This window comes from Macrobrachium nipponense, chromosome 3 (assembly GCF_015104395.2).
Source record: "Macrobrachium nipponense isolate FS-2020 chromosome 3, ASM1510439v2, whole genome shotgun sequence".
Lineage (NCBI taxonomy): Eukaryota > Metazoa > Arthropoda > Malacostraca > Decapoda > Palaemonidae > Macrobrachium > Macrobrachium nipponense.
In genome coordinates, this window is record NC_087202.1 from 14,062,336 (window position 1) to 14,083,829 (window position 21,494).

General features: G+C 36.4%; 2 protein-coding genes across 5 annotated transcripts in view; one reads left to right on the forward strand and one right to left on the reverse strand.

The window, feature by feature from the left end:
• LOC135221634 (ubiquitin-conjugating enzyme E2 Q2-like) overlaps positions 1-12,484 on the forward strand; it is a 57,740-nt gene extending 45,256 nt beyond the window's left edge. For all 4 annotated transcript variants that reach the window (XM_064259312.1, XM_064259311.1, XM_064259309.1 and 1 more), the window contains exons 8-9: positions 3,114-3,180; positions 6,783-12,484. In XM_064259312.1, the coding sequence (XP_064115382.1) occupies positions 3,114-3,180; positions 6,783-6,814 (99 nt within the window). In that variant the 3' untranslated portion in view covers positions 6,815-12,484. The remainder of the gene's footprint in view (positions 1-3,113; positions 3,181-6,782) is intronic.
• A 4,776-nt stretch (positions 12,485-17,260) lies between these two features.
• Positions 17,261-21,494, reverse strand: part of LOC135221636 (replication protein A 14 kDa subunit-like) — a 58,912-nt gene continuing 54,678 nt past the window's right edge. The window contains exon 4 of the mRNA XM_064259313.1: positions 17,261-17,654. Coding sequence (XP_064115383.1) covers positions 17,584-17,654 — 71 coding nt within the window. The 3' untranslated portion in view covers positions 17,261-17,583. The remainder of the gene's footprint in view (positions 17,655-21,494) is intronic.

The following is a 21,494-nucleotide window of genomic DNA, read 5'->3' on the forward strand; positions in this document are numbered from 1 at the left end:
CTAGGGACTTCAATTTGTTGCAAAATGAAGGTAAATGATTGAGTATTACTAGAATGTAAGAGTTTTCCAATTTGTTGCAAAATGAAGGTAAATGATTGAATATTACTAGAATGTAAGAGTTTTAGCTTACAATTGCGCTTTTCGACCATTTCGGTAGAGTCAAAGTTGATCGAAGGTTGAAATTTTGACACTTATTATTTATATGAAAATATTTCAAAACTGATAAAAGCTACAACCATGGGTTTTTTGTTGTATTCACATGAAATTGCGCACATTTTCATATATAAAACTTTATGTAACGGCTAATATAAAATTATGCAAAAATTACGACAAAGGGACGAAATAATTTCTGAGATGTCGCTGATGCTTTTTAGTGCGAGAAGAAAGCTTGTAAATAAAACAACAGCTTGATCCATGAACTCCCATCATCCCTCAAGGCGCGTGATCCAAATTTTTCGCCAAGTAGGCCTATACCTATTTTTCCGTGAATTTAAAAAAAAAACTATTTTGAGAACGTATTTTACGTCAATAAGCACACGACAGACAAATTTCGTCGACGTACGGCTAATAGGCGTTTAAGGGTTAATAGAAAGTGATACAGTATATGTAAGGACCATAGAAAACTTTCATTTAAGGTTGATATTATTTTAAGGGCATAAATGGTCTTCATACAGTACAAATGATTGCTTTATGTGCCGCTTGTTTCAGTTATCTGTCACCAACCATTACTGGTATGTGTATCTACCTTTATTGTATCAATTATGTTACTGAGATTTGATAACAGACAACAGACTTCATGTCCAAAGTTAATATTTTGAATTTATAAATTATTTGTTAAGGGCAGTCTCCAGGTAAGGGGGTTTCCGTTTCCGGCAGGGTGCTGTAAGGTGAAAATCGCCTTAACCTGAATCATCCTAATTATTAGAATAAATACCGCTTACAGCACTGTTACAGTGCTTTTAAGTTTGGGTTACAGTGCCGTAAAGCAGGTAACTGGGCAGTAAGTGTACTTATGGCGCTGAAAAATTGGGGTTAGCAGCGCCAATGAAGCAACCACCGTAAGTCCGGAACAACGTAACCCTGGGAACTGCCTGTATTTTTAATTGAATTTGTCAGATTTAAGCATTAATCAGAATTTTCAACTTTTTCAATCTGTCCAAGTACGCTTTATGTATAAAGCTTATGTGAAGCTGTAATTTATTATGTAAATGACAGGTGGGGTTAGGAGAACCAGCTGAGCACTCTGTGAATACTGCATTACTGAACTGAATCTCCTTCAAACCATAACATAGTACATAAATTTTATAGTGCCTATCCTGAGAGACCTTGCTACAAACGAACTACAAAATTTTATGCTAAATGCATCAAAAACAACAAAATATACCTGGAATGTTATGACTCCTAAGGTACAATTCAGAACCATTTCAAGGGATTGAAAGAATGATTAGGGATTTGCAAGATGCTTGACATAACTGTCTGCTGTATCTGTAATGTTATTTCATTTAAAACGTAACTTCAAAACTACTGGTTGAGTATTGATTTTTTAATAATGGTTCACAGCTGTAGATAAGTGTTCAGGTATGAGCAATATTTTGTCCACAGATGATTGAAATACTATTCAGATAGTTTATTAATGAATTCTAAATAAACCAACCGTATAGCATCAAGTTATAAGACAGCAAAGAGAGTAATTAATGTACTCTAAATTAAGTGTTGACATGATTCATTTCAATAGATTGTAAGTAAAATTGAATTAAATAAGAAAATATAAGTAACTTAAAGGGAATACAAAGTAAGATAGGCAAAAAAGAGTTATAAGGTGAAAGGATTAGCAAATGGAAAACAGTACAGCCTAATATTGTTAACAGTGTATTGATTCTTAACATATCCAGTTGTTCACTGTCTTCAAACAAGTTCAGAATAATACTCACAGTTTAATACACAATGAATGTTCAAGCAACTAAAAAATATCTACTTTCTTAAGGGAGCAGTGTATCTTGAGTCTTCTGTAAATCGTACTTGATATGAAGCAGTAAACTATGCCTCGATGTACCTTTTCTTGTAAAATACCATTCTAATAGTAGTTGGATCTAAGCAACAAAAATCCTCTTGTTGTGTGCAAGGTGTGCACAAAAAGTGGGGTGCTACTTGTCTGGCACTGAGGGATCTTTACATTGCATACATGATGCTGCCAGCAGGTAGTGTTCTGTTAAATAGGGAATGAAGTAGTATAGTGGAATGCTTTTGTGGTGAAATGAAAACATTTTAAAACTTCACTAAATTATGTTATGTATGTGTTGAACTGCCTCAGGTTTCTTCAAATTTTAGACCCTTAGGACAGGAAGTGCCGTTAGTGCACCTCGTGGTGCACTGTAGGCATTGCTTAAGGTTCTTTCCAGTGTCCCTTTGGCTCGGCTAAATCCTTTCTCATTCCTTTTATTGCACCTCCACTTATATTCTCTTGGTTCCATCTTACTTTCCGCCCTCTTCTAATAATTATTTCATAGTATAGCTGCGAGGTTTTCCTCCTGTTGCACCTTTAAAGTCGTTTTACTCTGTTTCCCTTTCATTGCCATTGGGCTAAATTTTATATTCCATTTCACTTGAAATTTTGGGTGAAGGCAAGTTCGGGTTTTGTTTTCTTGGTTGGATATCAATGTCTAATGGTTATATACCTTTTAGACCAGTGATTTCCAAACTCAGACTGTAACAGGATTTCATGTGATCAGCTTAAGAGATCTTAAGTTTATCGTTTGGTTTTGTAGTGTATTTTTCCGGTTACCAACAACTCATGAATATAACATCGCAAAATATCCAATGAATACTACATGTTATTTCAAGGTAATATTTTTTTGTTTTATATAATTCCATTGTATTTTGATCTACATGACTTCTGAAAGTAGAAAAAAAATAAACATGCAGATATTATGCAGAATGAACTGAAATGTAAGAACTTATGCAGGAATTAGGTACATCTTTGGTATTTCCTTGGACCCTCTGGTCAATATGGTTAGTCTTAGTGGTGGAAGAGCACCAGTAGTTTTAAAGTTTGATTATCTTTGCAGGTTTTTTCAGCTGTTTTCTCACGAGTTTTTATATTGTGTTTTTTTCAGGGGCAGTATAGTTTGGCGAGAGCACAGCAGTCATTCAAGTCTCTTGTACAGATACATGAAAAAAATGGTGAGTGTGGCTACTACAATTTAATTAAGTCTTGTGAAATGATTTGGTATGAGTTTTCTTTTTATTATAGAAATTTCTCTTCTGTAGAAAGTGACACATTTTCCCTACTTTACAATAGTTTTAAGTTATAATATTCTTTTGAACTACTTGATATGTTAATGTACAATAAGGAAAGTATCCATTTATAAGAAGCTCACATATTTTGACAGTGTAGTACTTGCAAAGCTAATTGGGAAATGTAGTACTTGCAAAGCTAATTGGGAAAATATCAGTTTGTTCTAAACAAAGACTAAATATGCTTTGGATGAATTTTGTGATAAGGAAGTGTTCACTGGACTGGAGAGTGGATAAAACACTGTCCTGTTCAATTCTTGGGTCATGATTGAAATGGCTTTGCATATGCAACATGTAATGCTGTCAAAGGGAGGAGGTCTCCCTACCATTCATGTAGAATGGTAGATAAGAAAGCTAGCTTCCAGGTCTTACTGCGAAGCACCTTTTAAATCAAGCATTGAACACTGAAGACTAATCCATTTTAGGTAGTCTGCTCCACAGGGATTTTTTTTCCTGCTCAAAACTTCAATGGGTGTGGTATCCTTGTTTTTGAGATTTAATGTGCTTGATTGATATCTGAAGAGATAACTAAAAGTTAAAAGTCTAGCCATACCTTCCTATGTAATTATCTTGCTTTTGATCCACCTGGAAAAACAGTCCCAGAGGAGATTTCTAGTTGTTGAATAGATTTCTGTCCACTTGATTCATTTCCTTCAGAGATATCACAGACTTGTAATATGGCCTAAAATATCAAGGGGTGTTAATATATATGGAACAAAGCTAATTTGTGTTATGATTCAGGTCTGTTTCATGATTTTAAAAAATCTATCTGGACAACGGAGAATTCTACATGTTTACAGTACATTTTATATTGTGGTCAGATGTCCTCATCACAAAAAAAAATATACACATTTGCGACATTTTTTGTGGTTTTCTGTCTTAGTCGTAGTTTTAGCTTTAGCTTTTGAAGACCTTACTGCAAATACATTTCATATTGATAACTTAGCAAATGCCCTCTCTCTCGTCCCTTGCCAGTGGGTGTGCTACTTCCCTTGCAGGTTAGCACATTCGATGAATCTCGCAAACGAGATCTTGACACGGACCCGTATCCATAGGGCATGCCCTTGGAACTCAGGGCTGGAGGACAGAACATGGTCCGAGCTCCAGAGGCTCCCGAGTCTTGTGCCCCTAGGGTCAGAATCTCGGTTCCCACTCCTGTGGAAGTAGGAGAGCCGACAAGAGAGCAGCTTCTTTCCTCTTGGAGGAGGAATGCCGGCCCCTCGAAGGCTCATGAAGGCTATCATCCGCTTCTCAGTCTCCCACCTTCGAAGGGTAGGGAGAATGCAGATGACGATGAAGAGGAGATCCAGAAAGGTGTTGTCGTCTCTGACTTATACCCCATCCTCGACAGCCTCCGCGGGATCGTAGTCAGAGCCATCCTCTAGCCTGGAGGCGTGAGCAGCAGCAATGCCAGAACAGGTCCGCGACCAGGAGCTGGTCCGGGAACAGGAGCCGCGCTGGATGACTTGGGTCCCGCAATTATATGCCTGGTAATGTGGCAGGAACCCAGGATTAGCAGAAGTGGGTCTTGCAATCATACACCTCGCAGTGCAGCATCGAGAACTGCCTATCTGCAGCTGATGTCCACCGCCCGCGTAAGGAAGGGAAGGGGGGTAGGTGAGGCAATCGACCCGGGTCTCGTTGTTGTGAGCTGCACTGCAACTGAGTCATGAGTCCCAGGGAAGACCAAGAAGGGGGAGGAGCAGTGCTGGTATCAGGACTGGGGTCTATCCTCCTAACAGGTCTTCCTTTAATCGAAATTCACTCAACGGATGCATACCAAATACAAATCTGAAAGTAATTGTATTAATGTGCTAAACAAAAATCACAGTCGCGCTTCCGGCGACGATGAGCAAGGGCGTTGGGATAAGACACTGCCATAATTAAATTAAAGTAATTTGCATTTTATCCACAACATATAAAAAAAGAAATAAGGCACGTATGCATCTCATAACCCCCATTGGGGGGAGGGCAGCAGGTACAAGGTTATACAGATTGTATTATTCTTTATCGTAACAATATCACAAACACATTATTGCAACAACAATAATGCTAATCCACATTAAGAAACAACAAAGAAAGATCCCACCAGGATTAGAAGAAAATAGCATCAAACAGTCATGAAGAGAGTGATGGAGAAACAAGTCTACCCAGGATGCGCCCAAAAGCAAACTGGAATGTCTACGTCTGGTCGGAGGGACTCCCAATGACTAGAATTCAACGGCTGGTCCAGCTTTGCCTTAAGCATATTCCTATTGTAAAGGACCGAGGGTTTGTATAGTTTGGAAAAATACAATTAACTTTAAAAAATTGTGATATTTCTCAGGGCACTGCTTACAGCTTAGTCACCCAGGAATCATATATACTAGAGGGGAAATTATGGTCCATTGGAGAAGTGCTGTCGTGGAAGTCATCACATCAGAAGCTTACAATTACAACATTAAAAAATATCCGATTAATATTTCCTTTATGATTAGATGGTTGTAATAATTATTAACTTAAATTGTTTAATACATACATAAACATAGTGCTGCAATTTAATCAAAGTCATTTAGTTTGTAAATGTAGGGAGAACTGATGTTTTGACAATGGTGTTAATCCAGTTCCTTGCTCTACATTCAAGATCAGTCTGCTTAAATATTTATTGATTAGGTCTCAAGGGAGCCTGTGGATTATGCCCAGACTATAACAATGCCCCCCCCCCCCCCCCTTATCTATCACTATTCACCCCAGTTTTCTTCATTTTCCTCATCTAATGCATCACTCTGTTTATGAGATTAGTTGACAAGCAAATAAGCAAAACTGAAGATTTAATAATTGAATATTAATGAATATCATTTTTGGCAATTTGTTAGTTGTAGTAGTACTGTATTTTCATATGTAAGGAAAAATTAATGTAAGTTTATAAGAAAAAAGTAAGCAGTATATTTAATGGTTAGAGGGAACGTTAAAAGAAAAAACTAATATTGTTTGAATGGTCAGGAGCTTCTAAAGCAGTTGCTGTGTTGTATGTTTTTACTTTTTGCTGACAATCTGGGTGCTCAAAACATTTGGTGGGCGAGCTTTTGATGGCTGGGTAACAGTTGAAAATTTAATTTTTATTTTAATATTTTTGAATTAAAACATGGTGTTGACATGCTTTGGGTTAACTTTTATTGTCCCAATGGGGGTAGTGCTGCCAGTGCACCTCACAATGTGAACTGTAGGCATTACTTCAAGTCCTCTGCAGTGTCCCTTTGTCCCCCCCAGCCGCAACCCCTATCATTCCTTTTACTGTACCTCTGTTCATATTCTCTTTATACCATCTTACTTTCCACCCTCTCCTAACAATTGTTTCATAGTGCAATTATGAGGCTTTCTTCCAGTTCCCTTTAAGTGCTTGGCCTTTGGTCTAAATTTTATATCCAGTTCTTTAACATTCATTGGGTTATAAAATAGGATTGCACTTGTTTTATTGGTGTCCTAATAATAATGTTTTGATTTGACAGGTTGGTTCACACCTCCAAAGGAAGATGGGTAAAGATTGGTGGCAAGGGATTGTATATTCCCTCTCCATTACCCTCTCTTCCCACTCCCCAACCCAAACGCCTCCCTCATTCTGGCTGTTGCCACGACCTCTTCCACCATCTACATTTCATCTCTACTACCACTTCATGGCAACTCGTTACATAGGTCTGGAAGTCGAGGTCCTGTTTTCCAAGTATGCAGCATGATTAAGCTCATCATTAGTTCGATCCAATTATTGTTCTTTTATTACTCGAAATAAGCTATAGTTTTTTTCTATTTATGGTTTTCATGGTTTGTTTTTGTCAAGTATGATGAATCAATAAAGTTAAAAAAATTAGGCTACTTAATTAGAAAACTTCCCGTCATTGTGATGTGCATCTTAGTGGTACAGGCATAATTTTTGTTATTAAATGATAAGCAAATTTGCATTGATCACCCATTTTTTATGAATCATCATTTTTAATCCAGTTATGACTGCTGATTCTAAATTATTGGATTGAAGCAGGCTTATCTGATGCGGGTTTTAAGTCTGTAATTATAAGGCTCTCTTTGTACTCTTCCCATATCTGTTTCTCATTTCATCGAACTTTTGCGACATCCACATTCTCATTATAGGCTTAATTTTCATTTTATTCTGTTGTGCACATGGCATGACATTTCACAGAGAGATTCCTTATGTAATGTGAGTTTTAATTTTTTTTTTTTTTGCTCTAGAACTGACTTCATATGAAACCGTGAAATTTTTCTATCAGGGAAATCATTGTATTTGTACGGTGGAGGTGAAGACAAGTAGCAGTGAATTGGAAGAAAGAAAAGTTTGATTTCTGGCAAGAACTCCTTGTGATCAAAAGTACCGTCATTTTTCAATGCCTTGGGCATTCTTAAGCATTGCACTAGTGATGGTTTAGTGTTTTGAAATATATTTTGAGCAACAAATGAATGAACCAATGTGATATTATGAGAGACTGACCAGTTGTTGTATGCGGTTTTATATGTATCGGATTTCTTTTTATTGAACTAATGTGTCTTCTTTCATGAGCTAAGTATATGACTGGAAGGGACTGTAGTAAGTCACTAAGTGTTTGCTGTTTGAAAACGAGAACTGGAAGTACAATGGGCAAAATCATGCAGTTTTTAAGGAATGTATTCTGACTGACTGATAGGTGTCTTGTATTAAGGACTCTGCATCTAGAAACAAGTTTTGTGGGCAAGTCTTGTACAAGCATTGTTTCGTTGCTTAGGCTCTTCGGAACATCAACGGAAATAGAGAACATTTTACATTTGAAATGTTTGGCATCGTATTATGGATGGAGTTTTCTGTTATAGTTTTTATTATACATAATGTTTAATTTTGCTTCCGCATTTGAACAAGATACACTTGAAAACATCTGGAGATATAGTTTACATGATCCGAGCAGGTTTGGATCATATTGTATTAACCATTAGTGACAATTGCAGTATGTTCAGATGCAATGAGATTATTTAATTATTGAGTAGTGGGAAAAATTACTATATTCCTCAAGATTTGGACTGTTAAATTCAAAACCTGCCTCGTGTAAACTGGTGGAGGTGAAAGAACAGTGTGCTGTTTTCACAGATATCAGTAAGAAATTATTATAAGCTATATTAAAGAAATTGACCTGTTTATTATGTTCTTAGTTGACATCCTTCAGAGTTGTGCAGCACATATTCTGTGAACGACGCAAGCGATGCATGTATATTGGCTGCACAGCTTGAACACTGCAATCATCTGGATTCTCATTTCAGTAAAAATGCACTATGAGATACTGAAGTTTCATATTGAATTGATGTGTGAGCTTGGAAGGCAAATGTTTTAAACTAGTCATGGTGACTTAGGAATATGGACAATATGATGATGCCAGCATGTAGGGTCATAATATTAGTTTTTAAAGGTATTCCAAAGGAACTGTTGTTTTAGTATTCCATTTCTCTTGAATTTTCATATGTTGGTTCAGGTAATTCATTTATTAAACTCAAACTGTAGTGTCCCAAACCCTCAGTGTTTGTTTCACTAGATTTGCTGCTAAAATTATGAAGAACTGGAGGCATTCAGAAAAGTTGTCTTGTACTTTGTTATTGCCAGGCTTCTTTATCAGAGGTAGTAAGTTCTTGTTTAGAATACCTGGATTAAGTTTTTCTTTTGATTGCCAGACTAAATCCATGGTATTAACTGTAGTTCCTTTACAGAGTACAGTATGTCAAGTGTTTTAAAAGTGCCTATAGGTCATGGTATGATAGTTGTGACATTGTGATGAAGCACTTAAATGTTCCTGGATTTGATACAGTAGTAAATCCAAGTATTCTTCCCCTTCATGTATGCCACAATCCCTTTCTTGACAATTCATTGTAACATACTGAAATGAAGTGAAATCCTCATTTCTGGACATGATTGCTCTTAACGATATTTTTGAAGTTGTGAGACTAATTTAGTTTGTGAAAAGTTTGTCCTGTAATTTATTAATTGGACTACAAGGTATAATTCTTCTGTTTCACACTCGTTTTATTGAACAGGCCATTGCTAATGAAATTTATATACTTGTTGCACAATATTTGTCTCAAGTAGCTCATGCATCCCAACTCATATTTTGGAGACGTTGAAAAGTCGTTCATTTCGGTTTGTAAAATATAAAGCTTGTTGCTCATGGATTTAAACTTGTTTGTAGATGCAATGTCTTGGTGCCAACAGTTTCCTATATTCAATGGAGAGTAAGGGGTACACCTATTTTTATCCCTTAGCCATTGTGAAAGTCCACACCATCATTCCTTGTCATGTCATCCAGAGAAGTGATATTACTTGTACTCTGTCAGCCAAACAGGAAAGAGGTCTTCATATTGATGAGGTGGAGGAGCAGTTAGTAACAGTATAAATAATGGAATGTATGTGAATACTTGTAATCTCTTTAGTTATTTTTTTTCCTGGAGAGAGATTAATTATAGTGATACAGCACGTTTGTACTAAGTACTTGCCTTGTATATTGTGTACAAAGGTAAACAATGGAAGGTTTTGTAGTTTTTTTGTATGATTTACATACTTTTGTTTGTATTACTCTTCCATATTCATTTATTTAGGGCCTATGTAGTATTACCACCCCCCTAGAATATGGAAATATGCAGTTAGGGGCTTGAAAACTAGGTTTTTTTTATATATAAAGTTCCTAGCTGAAGATTGGAAGGAAATGGAAAACATGCTTACAGTTAACTGTACTGCCAAAGATAAAAGCATGCATCACTGAAAGAATGGTGATGCTTGGGAATATTAAGAGCCTTGAAGCATGAAAGTAGTCTGAAGAATATGCAGGCCTACTTTAGAGTTGCTAACCTGTATATATGGAAGATTTACCTGGAAAGCCAGATATATTCAGCACAAGTTTTACTTTTATTGGGGTTCCTGGTATGTAGAAGGAAGAGTGCTGTGGCGATTGGGTTAAGAAGTTGATGGTTTACTGGACACCCAAAAAGCAGGAACTAAAGTTCCCAAAAAGGAAACAAACTTATTTCACGAGAAAGGAAGAAAAGATTTATAGTGCCTAAGTGTTAAAAAAAAATCTATTCGCGTTTATTGAGGTCATTCCTTAAGGATGCAGTTTGAAAATGTGTCTGGTTAAATGATAACTGGGAAGGTAGTTTTCAGTTTTCCCCCGTCCTGTAGACTGAGCTGGACTCAAAGAAAGAGGCATTATTCTCATAATGAGAAACAAGTGGTACAAATTAATATTATGCTGTATTTGGAAACGATTCAGGGCAAGTGAAATCAATAATACCAACCCTGTTTATGCAGGCATGCAAATACTGCAGAGATATGTCTGGCATTACCAATATCATTTCTGACAGTTTTGTAATGGTCTGAACTGTCATCGCTTTTACAACCAGTACCTAAAAGTACTGGTTCCTACTCCTTTATTCAGGAATGCCCAGTATATTTTATAACACAATTTTGTAAAATAGTTTGTCAATGTATCATATGTTCATTTGCTAAATGAATGATCGTCTTTGAATCTGTGCTGGACAAATTTCTTAAATTACTCGAGCACCAAGTAACTGAATGCTTGTACGTAGTAATATCACACACAATCTCTTCCTACCTTGGATAAAGCAGATTTGTAATAACCCCTGTTTGTCTGCTAATGTATGGTGGTTCATTCAGAAAGAGGCACTATTTTTGTGGACAGTACAACAACACCAAAGTTAATTTTGGAATAAAACTGCTCAGGCATACTCTACATTAAATGTACGTAGTTACTAATATTAGTACTGAAACTTCTCAAGTCCAGTTGAATTATGAACTACATGTACAGTTTGGAGGCTTACCAACAGTTTATGATAATGAAACTGAATAATGTAAAAGTTACGAGTCACCTTGTGAATAAAATGAATTACATCTTTTATTAGTGATTAAAAGATAGGTATTTTTGTACTAGTGGCAAAAATAAACTTTTCGTGTTAGATGACTAAATCTTTTGTTGGAAAACACAGGAAATGAGATTTCCAATTATGAGTTTCAAGCTGATAATGTCACTAAATATTTTATAACAGGAACTTCATGATTTATTTTATCCATTACTCAAGAAAAGTTTTATCAAGGGAAGAACACAGGTCAAACGATTTTTATTACCAGGCAGGAGTGAATTGTTCACAATATTTCTAAAACTGCAGATGCAATGTTTGCAAGTGATATCGTAATGTTTCACTTAAATTACATTAGACACTAAAATTTTAAAGTACTTTACTGAGTCAGTTTTTATAGTTTCCATTTCACTTAGAAATAAGTAGTACTGGTTTACTCTTGATACTGTATATCAGTTTGGTTTGACATCCCATTTCACAGATGCACAAATTCAATTTGGAATTACTTTGAAAATAGGAATACTACAACAGGGAAGAAATTAAACTATCAGCTAAAATGGATATTTTACAGCTTGCTTATTGTGGGGAAAAAAAGTAAATGTGGTTTATGTAAAGCAAATGCATTTTCCTGGATGTTAAAATGTAAAGGAATTGTCAAGTTTTACATTCTGAGTCTTCACTACAAGTGTTGGTAAGATCATTCCAGAACTATGGACAAGAATACATCTTACGAATGGAAGTGACCACGCACACAAATTACAAAATCAAAAAAAGTTGCCCAGTAATGTTTCTAGTAATTGTTTATTTACCTTTAGTTCTTTTTCCGAAAACAAATAATTGTAGTATTATATTCAGATTACTAAGAAGTATTATTCAGTGAATGTATGATTTATTATTTTGTAAGCAAGGATTTCCTGGAATAGCTTTAAAGCTGTCAAAATTTAAAAGGTCAACTGGAAAAAATAATTATTTTTGGGCAGGAAAGCATAGTTCAAGTCAGTTTGAAAATCTAGTCCTTAATCTGCATGCTTAGTCGATTTTTTTTTCAGATCTAATGAAAGGGCTCTTATTATTTAAATGAAATACAATGCAATAGTAAAAGCCCTGTTTATCTTGTCACTGTTGATCTGCCCAATGAAAATTATTACTCCCGAAATCAAAGAGTGTACTTACAAAACTGCCCTCCACCTCTTATATATATATAAAAAGCTGAATGCCAGACTGATGCTATGTACATTTTTAATTCATTACATTGCCTGTTAAAAATGATTGCCTACTTGTATATTATATGAGAATGTTTCAATAAAATAGCGGTCCAGGTCTTGTGTTATTTCCCTCTACTGTACCCAGATGAGATTTAGATAATTGGGGTAAGGGGCCGAAAAAATTGATAACATTTGTGCTACTTAAAGTGAGACTTAACAGAAGAAAAATTTCAAATGGAACTGGTACACAGTTGAATTTAGCCAAGTAAACACATTTGAAATATGCAATCCTTCAGAAAGAATGGAAGTTAGTGAAATGTCCTGAGATTTCAATTGCTTTGTGTTGGTGTCCAGCAATGCTGGAGGGTAACACATGCAAGAAGTAACCTCAATCCATGGACTACTAAAGTTTTTATTTGTGAATTATCATCCAATATAGTAAAAAAAAAAAAATTGGTTGTAACAGTGGGATAAGAATTTAAATTTTAAGTCCTGTAACCTTTCCCTTTCTCTCTACTTTTGTTTGATATTATGGTGGTGGTACATTGCACGGAACCAGTGGATATTCAGCAACTGGACCGATGGATTTACGTGACTTCTGAACCATGTCAAGAGTGAAAATCTATCACCAGAAATTTACATTCTGACTACTCAATGGAATGCCTGAGAATTGAACTCATGGCCACTGCGGTAGCAGGCCAAAACCATACCAACCATGTCACTGAGGTGCTCCTTCACTTGGGTACTTAACAGCTTCCCTAACCCTTTTTCAATTTACTCTACCTCCATTCATGGTCTCTATTGCAACTGCGAGGTTTTCCATCTGTTATACATTCAAAACCTTTTACTCTGTCTCCCTTTCAGAGCTGTGACACCTCAAAGTTCCCAGTGCTTGGCCTTTTTAATTTTGTATGTATTCCATTTCCACCACCTATCTGCAACTGGAGATGCATTATGATCTTTCAACACATACTACCCGCATCTTGTGGTATTATTTAAAATATTCTCTACTTGGGTTGTAAATCGTAAAAGCTGCTGCTGCAGTTTATAGTTTAGGACGTGTGTATATATCAGAATTTGGAATACTCTTTATTTACTAGTATACTAATATAGCAAGAAAATCATTAACTACATCCATCTCTTGCAAAGGGTTTTGCTTCATCTTGCCTCTTCAGATCCGTAGGTAGCGGCATCAGTGCATTGCAGGCATTTGCGATATCCCTCTGGTCCCCTATCTGCAACTCTGTCATTCCTTTCACTTCACTTCTGTTTATACTTTCTTCTTTCCTTGTTACTTATCACCCTCATATAACAATTGTTTCCACACTGAAATGTTATGTTCCAATTCCAATTTATATATTCCAAATGGCATTTACTGTTTGTCCTGCACTGTACCAAACTAAAAATTGTCATAATTTTTCTGTTCTACCACCCTAAATATTCGCCTCACGCAGTTTTAATCCTTTATATTTATCAAAATTCTTCCCTCCCTGTACTAGGTATATCTTGATGTTGGCCAGTTTAGAAATATATTAAACCTTGCATGTTGGATTTAGGTTGAGGAAAGTGAAACTTTCATGTCCTAACTTGCCCTCAGTTCTGGGTTAAATCTTAATGGACTGACAACCTTAGGGAAGTGAAAGCAACCAGTATTTTTATGTGGATATTTAATAGGCTATAGGTAGTATATAACTTAGCATTTCTTATTTCTATGGCCTTTTTCTAACGAGTTGTTGTGTAACTTATTTTTTTAATATTGGTGATTAAAAGCCGATACAGACTAGGCTGTATGCACTTAGGTTTGGCAGATCCAAATAAGTTCTCCCAATTTGTCCAGATTAGCGAGGGTTAAATGTAAACAGATACACTTATAGGCTTATATCTATCGAATGCCTATACTTCCCGACCTGATTTTGCCAAAACTTAGTTACAAATATTCAAGTGTTCTTACACTAACAGATGACCTATAAGACAAATCACATTATTGTTAGTGTCTAACCAGATTGCTTTCTTATAATTAAGCCCAAACTTTCTAAGTGTTATGGATAAGGAAATTTTTGTCGGTGAACAGTTTAAAGTAATGGCAGTATTTTCAAAGTGATGCAAAGTGCTGAGATCTCTCTCATTAAATTTATTTGGAAGAATTTTCTTGTTCGGATTACATAGAAAAGTTCTGGATTCTCTGTTACTGCAAGCAATTCTTATTACAAAACAAAGACCCCTTTTTAAGTCTTTCATTCCAGGTTTGCTTTTTCATGTTGTTAGACTTGTTAATCTATCTTTAGCCTGTTTTTGTTCATCTTCAGTTTCTCGTGTACCTTTTTCTGTTTGTCTTGTCTCCTCTCTCTTCAGTTGCTTATTTCTTGTCACCTTTCTCCAACCACTCTCCAATTGTAACTTGTAGTTTTAATACACTGGAATCTTCCTCCACTTCAAGTTTTTGTATACAAAAATGGTCTAAATGATGATGTATTTTCAGTCTTTTCAAAATGAAATAGAATAAAGATCTACTAACGTTTCCATTACAAATTATCCGTAGGTCCTTACAATACCATTTTTTCAAGCCAGTTCTAGCAATGGCTTCTTCGTAACTTTTTTTTGTGAACTAGCAAGCTCTCTCCAATGCAACTGAAACATGTATTAACAGAGTAGCAAATTGGCCTAATGCTTCAAAAACTAATAATTAACCAATGTCCCGTGAGAAAAAAGTATTGTTACTGCAAACTTTTTCACTGAAGGTTTAGCAAAATGAAAATTGTATAAATACCTGGAATATGGACACTACCACTGTCTTGGAAGGAAAAGAGTGAAAGCTTCTTCAGTGAAGTTAAGGAGTACATAATCCCTTGGCTATAAGCCATAAAACCTCTTTTGTGACTAGCAAAATGTATGATCAAACCAAACTGGAAAGAAGCATGACCTTAAACGATCACCCTAAATTAATTTCAACATAGTTTCAAATTAATCTTACAACGTTAACCTTACAAATATATATATATGCACATAGTATACTACGTATGTACTAGTAGCCTATGGCTTACAGCTAGTTGCCTATAGTATATGCATTTGCTTTTAGATTTTGATATGGCATTATTCCTTGAATAGGCTATTTATTATAAAGGTATATATGAAAATGGTTTTACTACCTTTACTGTCATTTATATAATGTGGATCTTTTCATGTATGTTGGCGGTTATCGCACCACAGCTGAGGCTTAATCTACCCATAAACATCATATATGCAACACGGACTAATCCACGACGCTGTGATTTATACCCGTGATATAGACTGAGAAGCGGTCCAAGGAAAAACCTGTGGCTAACTGATCCCGCGACTGCAGATCCCCAATTAAGCAATGACCCACTATGTGAATACCAGTGAACTCAGGCAACAAGATTGTTACAGCCTGATACAGAGAACAAACTACAAGAGGTTTTTGATGTGATTTACAAATGATTCTGAAAGAGTGGAGAGGTATAATAAGAGCACAGCATGTATGTATAGTACAGGCAGCACTTGAGTATTTTCAAATACCTTGCAGCTAACAGAATCCACTTAGTTCCTACCATGTACTAACCTGTACTTTAAACTTAATATTCAACATTGGAGATTTATCTAAAAATATATTACATCTACAATGGCAGCCTAGCAAAAAATGTATCAGAATAACATAGCGACTAAAAGTACGAAAGTCTGACAAGGTAAGGGGCTCAGTAAACATACTACTTGGTTCTCAGTCCAACTCTACCCCATTTTCATTATTTACTTGTCAGCTTTCATTTTCTCAAGCATGTTCCACAATGTGTAGCTCAAATAATATGTTTTATAATTTTATTTCTGTTTGCTTAACCTACATTACTCAAGTACACACATTCAGAAAGTGTAGTTGATGCTATTGGTCATACAATACATACAGTTTTGGCTGCTCTATCCTTTAATACTTATTACTGTTCATGTGCAAATTCATATAGAAGATGAACAAAAAAAAAAAAAAACCCATCAGCTTGCTAGGCATTCTTCCATGAACCAATGAAATACATTGGTGATTTGTATGGGCCCCATTTACGCATTCTACACTTTCCTCCTGAGCACCCATTGATAGCATTCTGTCACAACATACTATCTACCATGTGTCTTTACCAGCCTCTGAACACTATAGTATCTCCTACCACCACTAATTACTACTTCCGCACCTGTGACATGATCTTTTCAGTACAATACCAGTGACATCAGTAACAAACTGTAAAGTGAAAATCCAGAATTTATCAACTTTTATAGTAGATTCCGTGAAGTTACAGAATAAGTATGTCATTCACTGCAAATTTTTTTTTTGGAATACTGGTTCTCCAGTTTCAGATATATTTATGATAGCACACTAACATCTTCATAACACAAGTAATTTTTAACAGATACTGTACTGACGATCTGAGAGGCCAGCTTGTACAGAATATAAAGCCATGTAAGAGACACAGTAGTGAAAATTAGTAATAAAAAAATTTATGATACATTGTAGTTGGTACACAAAGGTACTGACACTAGTTTCCCTTGAGTTATGAAACATCTATATATCAATTCAACTTACAATTCCAGTTCATTTGGAATGAACAACAAACTGAATCTTTAATCTTCAGCAGATACATGCTGCCTGAGAGCACAGGTGGTTTTCCCATTTCCTCACCTGTCATCTCCAGTTGTTTGTACTCACAAGAGCCTGCATCCTCAGCTCTTCCTGGAGTCTTATTGAACTGTTCTCAGGTTTATTAGTTTTGCACCTTTCAACACCCTGGCTCTCAGGCATGTCTGGACAGATTTCTATGTGTGAATATCTTACACTTGATAGATTTCCAAAGTAGTACTTACTTAAGGAAGTTAAAATTAAATCTTCTATGTGAATAATCTTATAATTTTATTTAGTACTGATTCTAATTAATTACTACTGCAGAAAAAAAGACTAACAGAAGCATGCTTGCCAATATTTTTGCAGGTTAATGAATTATTATAAAACCATTTTTTTTACTTAAGACAGGGAGGGTAATAAAGCATAAAATATTCAAATTAAAAACCATTTCCAAGGTAATCTAAATGTATTTCCAAAATAATTCCCAGATATGGCTCAGGATAGGTAAACCTAAAGATCAACAAGGAAATATCTACTGTGGTATAAAAAAATATAATAATTTGCAAAAAAGATATGTTAATACAATTCAACACATTAATCAAACTTCCAAGGATTGGGAGTTACAGAATGAATTAGTGTGATGGCTTGATTATATGCTTCCATATCTGAAAGTAATGAAAAAGGATAAGTTTTTTTTTTTTTAACATTTATTCAGTTTTTAACACATTCATCACTGTGCAAGCAAACATTCAATTTTTCATTAATACTTTTGATCCCAAAAATACAAACCTATGCTATCTATGCATAAACAGAATGGAATGGAATATAAAAATAATGCCAAAGGCTAAGCACTGGAACTATATCATTCAGTGCTAAAGAGAAATTGAAGAGTAAACAGGTTTTAAAGAGGTAACAGGAAGAAAACCTCACTTTGCACTATGAAACAAGGTACATAAAAAGAATGAAAGGGGTTGCAGCTAGGGGCCAAAGAGACGCTACAAAGAAACTAAAGTAATGTCTACAGTAGAGCTAGATGCTTCACACTTTGCAATCATGGTGCAAACCAACCAGGGGAGTTTACAGGAAGATGCTTCCAGTACAAAAACATTACAATTTAAAACTTTACAGGTATACAGGAAACATTTGGGGTTGGAAAGGAGAAACTCCCAAATTGTGCAGCCCACACTTTCCTGCCACCCTAGATTTGGCTGGAAAAGTTGTCAGGCAAAACAAAACATCCTCTTGACTACATGCTTGTGTACCACCTGAACTGGTTACTTATACATATGCTGTATCAAAAGCTGATAAAATGTTGACAATAAATCAAGAGTACTTTGGGCTTTCTATGATAACGGACCTTAATGTTGGCGAACCCCTGGAGCAATCAGACAGACATGGCTCCCAGCCTTGCCCACTGACCAGCAGCTACTACAGCAAAATCCACCACTCTTTGCAGCTAAGCCCTACCTAGTGCTTATGTCACAACCATTCCTTGAAGCCGATTGGTTGTCAATGGTTTCAGAAAGTTGGTTAATCTATGGTTTTCATCTCAATTAGTTTAGCAATAGTTGTTTTACCAAACTACAATAAGTTCTGCTGATTATCCATTCAGCCCATCAGCCAAAGGAAACATTACATTATCCCGAAATAGAATCATAATACACACCTCTCTAAAAATGGTAAAAAATAGAATGTATGGGTTTGAATTACTGCACTTGCATTACAGGGCAATGGTGATTACATTCTGATATTGTCAAGTATGTTCACAATTCAAAATTTAAACACAAAGACTGTTGTAGAGCTATGCAGACTGGTATTTCATACTGATTTCAGGAAATTTTACTACATTTTAAGTCATAAAATCTTTTTCATTGCAATCGTTTACACATTCAATGGGATGACAAGGAGTGTCTGCAATCTTCAAAACCAGAATAGCCCTATGTTTAGCCTCAAGTTACACTATAATACGCTATACTAGTCATACTCAATATTAGTGGAGAGGGGTAATGGGAAAAAAAGAGCAAATGGTGATACTAGCAACAGATTTGGCATGAAACTCTTATTATCCCCATAAATCAAAATCAACCTCCGACCACCTCAATATACTATAGCTATTTCCAAGATGGCTGACACTTTTCCAAAACGGCAGCAAATTTCCTCTATACAGAGGGGGCCCTGTATTTGCGGACTCACACATTCACTAATTTCTCTATGGACAATATCTACCCATTATTCGTGGGAAATTTACGTATTCGCGGTATTTTTCTTTAGGAAAACTCCACAAATCCCTGGTTTATTTTTTATAAATTTCATGATAATATGCACTTTGTGATAAAACTATTAAAAACCCATGTCTAAAAATATTAAGAGGGGATTTCTTGAGTTTAACTAAGAAAATAGGCTGTTTTAAGCATTTTTATAGCGGTTCCAACTATTCGTGGGTTCACATCCCCCCTGAATACCATGGATGATCAAGTGTATGACCACTAATGATCTAAATACGACTCTCATCCCGACTAACTCTCCCTCAATTGCATTCTTAAACTAAACCAGTGATTAACAGACTATATATGGCCAAATCTACCACTAAGGAATCATTCCACAATGGCTACAACATACCCAAGATTTTTCCAGACAAAAGTGCTAAAGCGAATGTAGTAAGTTTCCTTGTATCCCCTTTCTTGACAAATGAACCATCTATCTGGTTCCTACACAATATACAAACCATTGGTACTTTACATTAGGAAGACTCACTGGTTGGAAGGAGGAATCTGAGTCTCTTTGAACTAACTGGAGTTGGCCACAACTGGGCTACTCCTCCTGGTTGAAAGAGCGAGGAATACTATGCCTCTGACATACTGATCAGAGTATAGGAACTGCGAGATCAAAAGTCAGACTTCTGGACTTTTTCAAATGAGTGAGGAATTGTAACTCATGCAAAAAAAGGCTAGGAAGAATCTTAAGAGTCAGATCCACTAAGGCACAGACCTGAAAAGAATTTGTTTTTTATTGCCAGTCTCTCCTTCCTCCCATTGTTAGAGGAAGGAGCAAGATTGCTTCTATGATTCTAGAAAGAAAAATAGAACAGAGGCTCGATATGAAGACTTACTGCATCTGAGACCTGTTCCAGCAAGTGTAGGTTTGAGTCCAATTTTCTGACCAAAAGAAGAGAAGTAGGAGGAGGCCAATCACTCTTAATCCCTCTCACTTCCAGAACCACACCTTATGCGGGATGCTACCTGTCCAGTTAAAGGAGCTGGGTTAGAATACACAACTTGTTGAGAAGCCACCACAGGTCCAAGGAAAAAAGGTTCCCAGGACTTGTGAGAAAGACCCAAAATGTAGAAAGACATTAATGTGGTCTAATGAAACTACATTTCTGTTTCCAGTCCAACTGATTCCTCTGGAATGTGAGGGATGGACTGAGCCACTGGTTTAGTGAGCTCTTGGGCTGAGTGTACAGGTGTTGTCATTGCCAGCTGCAGAGAACCTCCTTCCAATCATTTTACAAAACCAAGTGAAAGACATGTCCCTAGACATTTTTTCCTCTGGCAAGTTAGTACGTACTAATGAAAAGTCATCCATATCAAAGTCAGGGATGTTGAGTCTTTTTCGAGAAGTAGAGCACCATGTTAACAAGACCAAGTAATGATTGACCTGGATAATCGATTACAAAGTACACAGAGTAGGGGATCATGAAGGACTTGAACCTGGTAACAGATACTGACGGATTCGGAGCTTGCTATAACATCTGAGAAGGAGTCGAGGCATTGGTCCCCATCTCTGAAGGCCCACATCAAAGATGGTGCATAAAGCTCATCTAACCCCTTCGCCAAAGCTGAAGTGAGATGAGAGGTGGTCTTGAGAGACAGATCTGTCTGATGATTCTCACAAAGGTGTGTAGAGCACAAGATGGGAACCCTAAACAAAAGTCAAATGCACCCAGCGACCTGGGAGCTCTGGGATGGCAAGATCGATTGAAGTTTCTCATCAGTGGCTAAATCTCAACTGAGGAGAAACAAGGCTATATCAGGTGAAAGACTGGGTCAACTGTTGACCTACGTCTTTCACAATATAAGAGAGAAGCAGCAACTCTCAGCAGAAGACAAGGAAGTTTGTGATCTGCTGAAGCGTGGCTCTAACCAGAGAAAAAGTCGCGTTAATGACACCAAGCAGCGAAGACGGGTCCAATCACTGGACTGAATGAGTTATCCAGCTACTTATACTGATATTCAATCAGACAGCCTATGCTTGCAAGGGGAGCTGAATTGTCTCTAGTCATGAAGTCTGGCAAAAGCTGAAGTCTTCCAGCATTCATCCTCAATTGGGGGTGAACAATGTTTATTGAACACCTTGCAAGGTGAACAATGTTGGTTGAACACCTTGCAAATTAGATAAACACATGGAGAGAAGACTAAAACGTAGTTTGTCTCATAAAGTCATCACAGCAGCTCATGGGCCCGGTGTGATGAAGCACAAGACTTACAGACTTCTGTTGTACCGGG